Genomic DNA, 12815 nt, shown 5'->3' with positions numbered 1-12815 from the left:
ACTCGTAAAACTTCCTTCAAAAGCAATGAAAACCCATAAATCCTCAACAGCTAGAAGGCACACAATCAAAGTAAAGGGTTAATATGCATTCTGAGTCACAGCAAAAAAAAAAACCAATAAAACATGGGTGTTCGTAGTTTCAATGTTCCAAAAACACTGGAACAACAGAAGTGAATCCAAAACCAGCCAAGTCATCCTCTTAACCAAGCAAAGCTCATTTGTGAGCCCCAATAGAAGGCCACACTACAAACTCTAGAAGGCATTCAAAATCAAGGGACAAGGTTGTCATTTAATGATAGTGATGCCAGTTGATCAGCAGCACCACTGGCTAGCCGCTGCTGTTGAGCTACAGTCCTCAGAACTTCCATCGCTTCTGCTACTTTAGCTTTTAGAGCTTCCGGGGACTCTAGCAAGTGTAAAACTTCAGTCTGATCCATCTCCAGAAGCATCCCTGTTACTTTGGCCGCTGCATCGGGTTCCAGCTGCTCAACAAGTGGATAGAGATTCTCCCCCAGCATCTACACATTGATCCATGTAAGGCAATTTCAGTTTATTATTAATATACGGGGAAGTTCACATTTCTGTATTATGCCACAGTATAATCTATACTAATCCTTTTAACAAAAGCATAAAAGGGATTGTATTACGCCACAAATATAATCTACAGCACCAATATGCAGAAAGAGAAGGAACAAATAAAGAAAACAAAGCAGTACGTACTGTTCTTTGCTGATCCGGAGTAGCATTTGCAAGAGCTGAGGCCAAAGCTCCAATCGGAATTGGTTGCGAAAGTGGTGCATCACGCATTGGCATGCCACTCATATCGTATGGAACAGACATCATGCCTCCAGCAGCATGAGGCATTGAAACATCAGGCAGCCCACGACCTGGTGGATAGCGATAGACCCGCCCACGGGGTAGCATCTGCTATTTTAGTGAGCCATCAGATGAAGTGTTTATGGATACAAGGATTTGTATCAAAGATATTGTAAAATAAAAAAAGTGAAGGAACAAACCTGGTGCTGCATTAAAGGAGCTGGTTGCTGATTTTGCTGAGATCCAGCTCTTCTGCCGCCTGGACGCTGACCCTGCTGGCCTTGCTGAACCATTGGTACGAAGAAATTTGGCATGGGAGCCCCACCAGGCCTCATGCCTGGAACAAGCTGCTGCTGATATCCAAATCCGGGCTAACAGAATAAAAAGGCACAAACAAGATTGTGATTTTCTATAGCAGATATCACGGTATCATTAATTTATTAATTCAGTAGGTTAAAAAATACATTATATGACTAGAAACATTAAAGAAATAAAATGCATATATAATACCTGAGGAGGGAATATCGGAGGTGGTTGACCATAGAATATTTGTTGCCCAAGACCTGGACCTCCAGGTGGGTACATTGGCATTCGAGGTCCAACTGAATGTGCCATTGAAAGTGGTCTCATTTGAGAAAACTGAGCCTGTAAAAAGTGTGGCATATGCCCTTAGCATATGAAAGAATCAAAACCATCCTTTTGTGGCACTACAGTTTGGCCGAGACTCGAAGAAAATATCAAAATAACACACCTGCAACCTGGCTCTCCTATCTTCCTTCCTTTGAGCTTGCGCAACATAGAGAGGTTTGTTGACGATCATTTTGCCATTCATCTCAGCAAGCTGTTATAACCAGAATTAGATTATGTTATAGAATAAGATTACGGAAGCAGGTATACTTACAGCTTTAGATGCTTCTTCTGGAGTTGAAAAAGCAACAAACCCTGATCCTTTACTTATCCCATTAGGGTCTCGCATAACCTGTTACATTTAATAATAGGATCAGCCAACCGAGAATCGAACCCACTGAATTCTACTATTCTGAAAACAGGCTAACTAACCTTGCATGATGTTATGTTACCATATTGAGAGAATAACTCTTTAAGTTTCTCATCACTTATGCTATCATCCAAATTCTTAACATATAAGTTTGTTCCTTGAAATTTATCCGCTGCCTCTTTCATTGTCTGCTCAAATTGCTGTTTCAGTTCAGCCTCCCTTTCAGATTTTTTTTGAGCTTTCCCAACAAACCATTCCTTATCATCGAATTTCTTTCCATTTAGGGAATCAACAGCTCTAGCAGCGTCATCTGCATTCTCAAAGTTGATAAACCCGAAGCCCTTGGATTTCCTGTCAGCATCTCTCATCACCACGGCACTAGAGATTGGACCAAATTCACCAAAAATCTTATTCAAGTCTTCATCAGTAGTCGACTCCGAGATATTCTTTACATAGACATTGTTAAATTTTGTCTTGCTAGTATAAGTGTCTCTTTCTTGCTTGCGAACAAAAGGGCCAACATAGACTTGCTTATCATTCAATAGCATACCATTCAATTGGTCTATTGCTTTTTGGGCAGATTCCTCATTGTCAAATTGTACAAACCCATAACCTTTCGACTGGCCAGAGGGATCCATGGCTAACTTGCAAGAGAGAATGTTTCCAAATGCAGAAAACGTATCATGCAAAGCTTTTTGGTCGATTCCCTTATCTAAATTCTGCAAGAATCACCGAAAACAAACACAAAATAAACAATGCGAGATAAATGGAGCACAAGTTTATGAAACAAAGCAGCAAAAGAAACCCTCCGGCGGTTAAGTTTTATCACCTTGATAAATATATTTCCAGCACCACTTTGACGAAGACTAGGGTCACGGTTGGAATACATAATCCGGATAGGCTTTCCACTCAGAGGAGTGAAGTTCAGAAGCTCCACTGCCTTTGCAGCTGTAAGTAAACAAAATAAGATACCATCCAGAATAACTAAACAACTTTTTTGTGAAATCAGTGCAGAAGCAAAATACACTAAATATTTCTTTGAATTAAACACACACACACTAAATACATACTATTGTATCAGCCATTTCCAATTCAATCAAAACTGATAACTTTTTTCTTTGATTTCATAATTCATCGAAACTAAATGCAAATACTACTAAAAGCAATAATCTATTATTCAACAAAGGCAAATAAATCAAAGGAAAAAAAAAACTAAAACCATCAAATCTACAATGAACAAAATCATTTGGAAGAAACTAAAACTGAGAAAACAGATGGTTTTACCATCCTGGGGGTTGCCATAGTTGACATAACCATAACCAAGAGACCTTCGGGTGGGCAAATCCGTGCACAAGCGAACCGTAAGCAGCTGACCGACCTGGTTAAAGTACTCATAAAGCTGAGTCTCGGTAACACTTGGATCCAAATCCCCAACATACAGAGACGTTACAAACTGGTTACTGGCTCCCCCAGATCCATTGTTAACGCTCCCACTTTGCCCCTGAACTTGAACATGCGCCATCTCTCTAATCCTCTAAAGCCAGCAGCTAAAAAAACCCTTTTTTTCTCCAAGTTTTCTTCTTTTTTAGAGCTTTTTTATCTTCCTTCCCCTCTTTGTTATTAATCAAACAAAACCCGAAGAGCAATTAATAATAATAATAATAAAAATGATAGTGACGTGAAAATCCCAACCTTTCCTAAAGAACCAAACTTTCCTTTTCGAACTTGTTTTTCTTATTTTCAAAAAGGAGGAGAGGGAAGGGGAAGAAGAGGAAATGGATATTTACCCGCCGGCGTAGAGTGGGCGGCGGTGCGTGAGAATATGAGGTTTGAAGAAAGGAAAGGAGTAGCTGCGAAGGGCAACACAAGACCGAATTGAACATACAGAAAGTTATGTTTAAGTTTGGAGGTTTCTTTCGATAGTAAACCCTAAGTTGGGATCACAAGACGAGATCTCAGCCGTTGGATTTCCTAAGACAGATTTTTGATGGGGCCCACAAGTGGCGTGGCACATTTTCATTATATCAATTCGTCATAAAGCATGAAAATAGAAAATTAATCCGTAATTTAAAATTTTCATAACATATTTGATAAAAAATATAAATTAATTTTTTTATTAATTTAAGTAAGTACAAAATAATATATTTTATGAAAATCATAAATTTTTTAGACAAAACATTATCCTCATAACATATCATTAAGAATATTATATTATTTTATTTGATTAATTGGTTGGAACATATTTTAAAAAAATCATATTATAATAAATTATTATTATAATAGATTTTATTATTAACAAGTTTAACATTTATTAATAAATTGAAATGCAGTGAATAATAATCAGTTTATTTAAAGAAATGTGATACACGATTCTTTAAATAATAATTATAATCTTCATTTTAACATCGTATATGAGATAAATTTAATTGAGAAAATTACATTAATAATAAATATTTATAATTGATCAAAGTTATTTGATTAATAAATTAAATTAAGATGATTATAAAAAACAGTTAACATGTGTTGATATAAGGGTAATTACATAAATGGTCACTTTTGTTTTAGTTTTATAATTTTTTTTCTCATTGAATTCAAAAAACATAATATTTGGTTACATTCGGTTCTTTTTAATTAAGATGTGATCACTAAAGGATAAATACATAAAACTGTTAAACTTTTAACGGTTTGTTGACATGGTACGATAAATATATAAAATTAAAATTACATCATTTTCACGTAGATAATACGTGGATTAAGTTTTGATCACTTTCCTTTCATATTTGTACACTTCGTCAGAATGGTCCCTAAGCTTTTTAGGGCTAGGAGGGGATCGATCCAACTTAATTTTAAAAGATCGAGTTTTGAAAAACAAAATGATTGGGCATTGCCATCAACCTTTAGGTTAGGCAGGTTGAAAACCTAAAAACGTCTTTTAAAACAATTTTGAGAAAAATCATTTAAAAGACAACAATTCGTCTACGAATTACCAAAAATTCATTTTTAAGGATTCGAGAGTCGATTACACGTGAGGAAGGGTAAGCACCTTCACATCGCCCAAAATTAGTACCTCTCGATTATACGTTTTCTAAAATAGAGAAATATTACATATTTGAATCCAAAATTTAAATTACGATCCTTTTATTTCGATGAATTAATTTAAAAAAGAGTGATTTTTTTGTAAAATATTTGACTCTAGAAACCATTTGATTAACTCGATTTTATTTGAAAATGATATCCCTTTACTTCAAAATTCAACAGAAACTGTTATCCAATCATGTTGGACACAATTTCACTAACTCTCGATATAAAAGAACATTGCCTTTGATTTTATAAAAATAAGAAAAAGTACATGCACGATTAATGAAATGAAATTAATGGAACAACAAATAAAATGAAAATAATACATGAAATGCCAATAATATACAAATTTAAAGGGACTGAAATGAAATGAAACAAAAAGTAAGGCTTAAATTAAAGAAATGCAAAGATGTAAATGCTAAAATTTTAAAGGATTAAAATGTAAATGTTGGGAATTTAAAAAGTAGAAATTCAAATATAAAAAATTAAAGGGTTGAAATAAAAATAATAGAAAATAAATAATTTAATAAAAAATAAAAGTTAGTGGTTAATATTTAATAATTTTATCATGACCATAATAATACGAGTAATACCTCAGAACGGGTCGCTACAAGGTCGTATAATTTGAAAATCTTTAAAAGGTTAGTAGTTAGTATATTAAAAATTTAATGTTTTATCTGGACCATAATAATGTAAGTCATACCTAGGGTTGGGTTACTGCAAGGCCGCATCAGATGTTTGTAAGTAATAATTTAAAAATAGGGACCAAAATGCAATAAAAATAAAATACAGTAGCTAATACAAAATGAAACAAAACAGCATGAATGGTGATCAAATTAAAATAAACACAAAATAACATGTCGAATCAAAGTAAAAAAAAGAGCTCTTGGTGATCAATATGTAAAACATGCCTAACGGCAGAAGGCCTAAACGTGAATTTCCCTAAAACTTTGAGTATAAATCGCAACCCTTTTTTGTTTTGCTTTATTTCCCACACACATTTCGATCAAAAAAAATTATTTCCCTCACAAACCCTAAAAAAACTCTCTATATTTATCTATCTCACTCGACGAAGCCCCCCACACGGCCGAAACTTACAGACCCAATTAGCAAACGTCGGTCACCGTACGTCGGTGGTCATCCCTACCCTTGACCACCACTCCCGGTGATCGAAAAACCTAAAAATCAAACCTAAATGACTCAAATGCTTCCATCTTTTTCTCTAAACCCTAAATCGACACTTTGAAGACCAAAAGCTCCATCTAGTTCTTAAAATGAAACCTGGCTCTTCATATATTTATGTTTCTGCGACCCCTACCGATGACAGAACGAACCCTGTGAACCCCAAACAGTCTTAAAATTCTCTAATCTACTTCCTAGTACTCAGATCGAGACCTAAAGTGTCTAAACCCATATGAAAAACCGCATGGACAAAGGCCCCGTGTCCTTTCAACTCCCCATTGAGATCTCTCAACAAACATAGATCTTCTACTCAGGGAAAGCCACTAACCAAATACCTTTACTCTTTGTTTTACTTTCAAATTGGAAAAAGATTGAAAAAACGAATGGAAAAAATAAACATTCTGAAAAACTCTAACTTTCGTATTGTTTTTCTTTCGAATGGGAGAGAGTCTCCTTTTACAAATGATAGTTTTAGGGTTTTTCTATGACCCACTATTAGAAATCTAAAATAAAGAATGAAAATTACATTTCATTTTACTTTTTGTTGCACGTGACTTACTGGTGTAGATTTGTCGATTTGGGGTTTGCTGATAATCGACGAGGCAAGGAGGGCTTGAGTTGAGGCTGACTGGAATGTTGAACGTGGAGGCTCAGACGAATGGGGGGCCATGAGGGTTCACGCGCGGTTACTGGAGCTACTCACGTAGAACGGCTGTTGAAAGATCACTCTGTGATGTGGCTGGCGATGCTGGTCCATAGGATTAGGGTTACAAAACCCTAAATATAGTTTGGTTCAATCCGAGTCGTTAGATCAAAAGTCTAGATCTAATGGCTATAATGTTTTGGCGGAACCATGGTTACTATAAAACCCTAATTTTTATGGTCTGAAGGCACATGCTTCTAGCTGATGTGCCTTAATTGTTTGTGATATTGCTGATGGGTTGCTGTATATGTATGATTTTATTTAGGTTTGTAAATGGACTGTAAAGTGTTTGTAATTGGACATTTGAGATATTTTTTAATTTTATTTATTTTTGGGTAATTGGTGTTAATAAAGAAGGTTAAACATATTTGAGTCCTAAATTCCAACAGACACACACGGTCAACCAAATTGAATAATTCTAATTTAAGCAAAGGCACATCCGGATTAATTCGACATCATCACGTGAGAAGCTTATTAGTCTTTGATCACATTTGATCCGTTTTAAAATGTTTGAACAAATTTAGGGTACGAGATTTGTCTCTCTTTACTCATTGTTTTAAAAACAAGAATGTGACAAAGACAAATAATGACTTGATTTTGTTTGATTTAATTGTAATTTCACTTTTGGCGCGAGCATCTTTCTTTGATCTTGTATTGGTTTGTTCCTTCATCTTTCTATAACTAATTTGCCTCTTTGTATTTGGATATCTTCTTACTCGATTCCTTGACCCCACACATATTGGATCTGCAAAATACATAATTGTCATTTATTAGCACGTTGAGTGTTTATTTTTATCATCATCATTCATTTTTTTTTATTTTCTTTAGAAACGATGTTGTCTCATGTGAGATTAAAAACATTATTTTTTTATCTCAATGGAGATGTAATTCGGTTCTTTTAAAAGAAACGATTTCATGAAAATTTGAAAAATTGTTCTAAGTAAGGAAAATATATTGTTTAAAGAGAAACAATCTCAAGTCAGATAATTTTTGTTTTGAGTGAAACAATCTCGAGCGAAATAATTTTCAAATGATTTCAAATTTGTGTTTCAAAGGGAAACCGTCTCAAGTAAGATAAAATTTGTTTCAAGAAAAATTTCAAAGTGAGATGAAATTTGTTTTTAAGAGATTTTTTTATAAAAAATTTGTATTTCAAAGGAAACAATCTCAAGTAAGACGAAATTTGATTTAAGAAAAACAATCTCACGTGAGACGAAATTTGCTTTAAGAAAAACAATCTCAAGTGAGATGACATTTTTTTAAGAAAAACAATCTCAAGTGAGACAAAATTCATTTTAAGAAAAATAATCTCAAGTGAGACGAATTTTGTTTTCAAGAAAAAAAATCTCAAGTGAGATAAAATTTTGTTTCAAGTGAGACAATTTCAAAGTTTTTGTTTTAAGAGAAACAATCTCAAGTGAAACTAAATTTTCTTTTAAGTAAAAACAATCATAAGTAAGATAAAATTTCTTTTGGGTGAAATGATCATAAAGTCTAGGTTTCAAGGGAAATTATCTCGCGTGAGACGAAATCTATTCTTAAGAAAAACAATATCAAGTGAGACAAATTTTTTTTTGAGAAAAAAATCTCAGGCGAGATAAGATTTCTTTTGAGTGAAATGATTTTAAAGCTTGTGTTTCAAAGGAAACTGTCTTGAGTGAGATGAAATTTTGTTTTTATGAAATAATATCAAATGAGACTAAAATTTTATTTTGAGGGAAACAATCTCAAAATTTGACAAATGATTTGTTCTTTTGCTTGAAGACTTCAGATCTAAAGATGACATTGCACATTCTCTTTGAAGAAATCTAGTTGTCCTTGGATGATTTACTCCTTTGTTTAGGGATGTTAATTCTAAGGATTACAATGTTCCTTCATGTTGAGAACATCTGGTTGTCTTTAATTTTCTTATTTTCTGAAAGATATATAAAAATTATGCATTTATGAATGAACCTATCTTGAATGGCAAAGTTTATCTAATTTCTTCAATTTTTACCTAATTTTAAGAAAAAAAATGAGCTCTTGGATTTGTCCTCATGAGAGGAGAAAATGATCTTAAGAAAGAGAAATTCTAAAGCCATCATCATGAGAGGAGAATTAAAAGATTTTATGTTGTATGTAATGATGGATGTTTAATGTAAAGATGCAAAATAATGTATGTGCATGTCGAAGTATGTTTTCTTGATTAATGGTAATGAAAATATGCACAAGCAGTCTTGATTCTCTTTCTAATTTGTTCGTCTTCATTCTTTTCTCACACTAGATTGCACCTTTGTAATTCTTTGCATTAAATTGTTCTTCTTGCCCCCAATAATATTGCCCTTTTATTATTCGATTCCTTTATCCCATTTTCTTATTCTGAGCTTCTAAGTTTGAGAGACCTTTGTTAAATTTCTAAGATACCATTTTAGGGAAATTATCTTGTTTGAAAAGATTTTTTTTTCTTTTGAGAAGTTTGTTGAAGAAACAAAATAGTGCCTCCTTTAGGCCCATATTGAAGCAAATCCCAAAACATGAGTTCATTGAATATCAAAAGAATCAACTGCTTTTTTAATTTTCAAAGTTATAACACTTTTACAAGTGTCATGATTGATGAGTTGGTTTTAGGTTGACTTCTGTTGAGTCAATCAAATGGATGAAATAGCCAAGAGAGGGTGAATTAGCAATTAAAATTTTAGTGGAAGCTTGAGAGAAAAATATAAAATTGAACACAAGAATTTAGAGTGATTTGAATTTATCAACCAAAGTCTACATCCACTACCTTGACCATCCACACTAAGGATTTCCACAAATTTACTAATTTGTATCTACCTTTGAGGATAAGGTGTAACCTTACAAATCTCTCAAGAATTATACCTCACATTCTTGAGACACTCTCTCAAAGAGAAAATTACAAATTGTAAACTTATAAAATCCTCACTAGGAATGTGTTTGCACAATTTAAGAACACTTGAGAAATGAATACAAATGAGTACAAAAAGTGTTCTTTGAAAGAAAAAAGAATATTGAAGAATGTTGACTTGATTTGACTTAAATTTGTTGTTTTTGACTTTCTCTTTTGTCTTTTGTTTTCACAAATGACTTGGGATCTTGTTTTTATACTCCCTCAATTAATTCCTACTGTTTTAGTTGTTGTGGGAGAGAATAGAGATGTTGGGAGGTAGTTTCCTGCATTAAATGTCATCCAGAAGCTTGCAATATCGGTACTAGGTGTAATACCCCAAATATCAGGTCAGTGACTTTATTGAAAATATTTAAAATTTGAGGATTTATTTGATTAGATGATAAAAGATGAGAAATAATTTGGATTAGTGGTTTAGATTAAATTGTAACAATGGAGGATTGAAAGGGCATTTTGGTCCTTTGGAATGAAATGAATTTAAAACTCATTTTTTAATAGGGATTTAAGAAAAGGGAAAGTTAAAAACAAAATAGGTTAAGTTATTTACTTTCATTCTTCTTCTTCCCGTGACTTTGTTCTCTCCTCTATAGCCAAAGGTAAACTTCATCTAATTAGTTTTTCCTTTCGATTATGGTTTGTTTTTGCAACCTTAAGTGATATGTAAGCTTAAGGAAGGGTTAAATAAGATTAAAAATAGGAGATGGATGAAATATTTTAGATTTAAGAAAATGGGTTTTTGAATGATATGTTAGAACATGAGTTTTTATTGATGTTTATTAGTATATTTGACTTGTCAAAGAAGTAAATAAGAGATTAGAAGCATTGTATGGGATTAAAAACATGTTAGAAAAAGTGGTATGATTCTTAGATGGAAATGTTCTTGGGAGATTTTAGATGTCTTATGAAGCTAAATGAAGGAAAGTTAGTAAGGATAAGTAAGTAAGAGTTTAATAGTATTGTTGATGGTAAACATAAGGAAATTTGACCACAACTGGGTAAGAATCGGGCTGAAAAATGGAAAATATGGGTAAGGGTATCGGTACTGATGGAACAGTACCGATACTATAGGTTTAAATGAGTAGAAATATGATGAACAATACCGATACTAATGTAATTAGTATCGATACTGATGGGGTATCGATACCAAAAGGAAAGTATTGATACCATGGATTCCAGAATGCCGAAATGGCATCGATACTGAAAGGGAGTATTGGTACCATAGTATAGAAGTATCTGTACTAGGAAAAAAGTATCGATGCCATAGATCCAGAATGTAAAAATGGTATCGATACTGAAAGGGAGTATCGATACCAGAATATAGAAGTATTGCTACCATGGTAGGGGTACCGATACTATTGAGCCAATAATTTTAAGATGGGTTGAGATTGTTATAGAAAATTTATTAATAGTACTTTTGAGTATTGTTAAAGTATAAATGTTAGAGAATATACTAACAATTGGTATGGTATGTTTGTTTAATGGATGTCTGAGTAGATCGAAATCAAGCTTCGAGTCAAGCAAGAAAAAGGGGAATGACAAAGTTTCCAAGTAGTTGGACATCACTACTATATCAGGTGAGTGCATACATGGTAATTATATTGGTTGAGGGAGAATCACAATAAATTCAACTCAAATGTTTAAATTAATGTATGTTTTTCATTATATGATATATGTTTATAATGTGTGTGGAATTGATACTATGAATAATCTTTAGGGTATAAACCGTTTTAAAATAAAAGATTATTTGCCTAGTTGCGCATTTGACAGAAATGTGTCAATCATGTCAGTTAGATGAAAGGTTAAATACCTTTGAGTAAAAGATTAATTGCCTAGATGTGCATTTGATAGAAATGTGTCAATCATGTCAGTTAGATTAAAGGTTAAATACCTTTAAGTAAAAGATTAATTGCCTAGCTATGCATTTGGCAGAAAGGTGCCAATATTGCAAGTTAGATGAAAGGCCAAATGCCTTTGAGTAAAAGATTAGTTGCCTAGATGTGCATTTGGGAGAAATGTGCCAATATTGCAAGTTAGATGAAATGCTAAATGCCTTTGAGTAAAAGATTAATTGCCTAGCTGTGCATTTGGCAGAAAGGTACCAATATTGCAAGTTAGATGAAAGGCTAAATGCTTTGAGTAAAAGATTAATTGCCTAGCTGTGCATTTGGCAGAAATGTGCCAATATTGCAAGTTAGATGAAAGGCTAAATGCCTTTGAGTAAAAGATTAATTACCTAGCTGTACATTTGACAGAAAGGTGCTAATATTGCAAGTTAGATGAAAGGCTAAATGCCTTTGAGTAAAAGATTAAATGATTAACAATGTATTTTGACTTAAATGATGCCGTTTATTAATTTAATTAAAAGATCTTAAAGGGGGCTCACAAAGTAGATGAACTATCATGGTTTTGATAGTCAGGATATACTTATGAATAAAATTGTAGTTCCTTTACAAGATTATACATCACTAAGTAAATACTTAACATGTGTTGATTTCACGTTTAGGTAAAAATCAAAGATTTGTTGAGTAAGGAGTGCAGTAGCAACAACCATCATCAATTAAAGGTTAACTCATCAGTAACATTGGGATAATCATACTCATTTTAAAACTTAGCTGGCATGTTATAGACTTAAGAAAATATTTTGTAATGTATTTAAGGTGATAGTTTTAGTAATATGTTCCAATGAATATTTAATCATTTGTTAAATTGTGTGGTTTTAAAGTTTGAAACAAAAATTTTACGTGTTTTCAAATGAGTAAATGTTTTAAAAGTAATGTGACATCTGTATCTCGTGTACAAAAATGTGTACGGGATATGGGTGTTACATTTATTGGTATTAGAACTGTAGATTTAGCCGATTCTTGGCTGAAACCGAGTTAATTTGAAATAAGAAAAAATGATTACATGCCACTAAGATTGTCGAGGTTACTGATATGGTGTCATTAGAGTGTAATTGATGACACTCCTTACTAACTATAAAGTTATTACTATGCATGTTCTAATAGATGTTAGAATCCTCAAACTCGAGTAGAGTGGGGGAACAAGAGATGAGGGAAAGAACTGGTAGTGAAAGTTATGAGGCTAATAGTGAATAATCAGTTCCATTTGAAAATGCTAGTGCGCTTGCACAATAAGGG

General features: G+C 33.1%; 1 protein-coding gene across 1 annotated transcript; it reads right to left on the bottom strand.

Annotated features, from left to right (window-relative positions):
* Window positions 1-71: 71 nt before the first annotated feature.
* On the bottom strand, window positions 72-3335 carry LOC120151601 (polyadenylate-binding protein 8-like). The gene is made up of 9 exons (XM_039163994.1): window positions 3098-3335; window positions 2643-2761; window positions 1876-2532; window positions 1718-1795; window positions 1568-1657; window positions 1327-1461; window positions 1017-1187; window positions 721-924; window positions 72-518 (listed from the first exon to the last, which is right to left on the bottom strand). The coding sequence occupies exons 1-9, from the start codon at window positions 3333-3335 to the stop codon at window positions 270-272; spliced, it is 1941 nt and encodes a 646-aa protein (XP_039019925.1). The 3' UTR covers window positions 72-269.
* Between the last annotated feature and the right edge of the window lie 9480 nt (window positions 3336-12815).

This window comes from Hibiscus syriacus, unplaced genomic scaffold (genome assembly GCF_006381635.1).
Source record: "Hibiscus syriacus cultivar Baekdansim isolate YM2019G1 unplaced genomic scaffold, ASM638163v2 tig00111061_pilon, whole genome shotgun sequence".
Classification (NCBI taxonomy): domain Eukaryota; kingdom Viridiplantae; phylum Streptophyta; class Magnoliopsida; order Malvales; family Malvaceae; genus Hibiscus; species Hibiscus syriacus.
The sequence above is the reverse complement of the archived record's forward strand: the minus strand, read 5'-3'. Positions and strand labels throughout refer to the sequence as shown.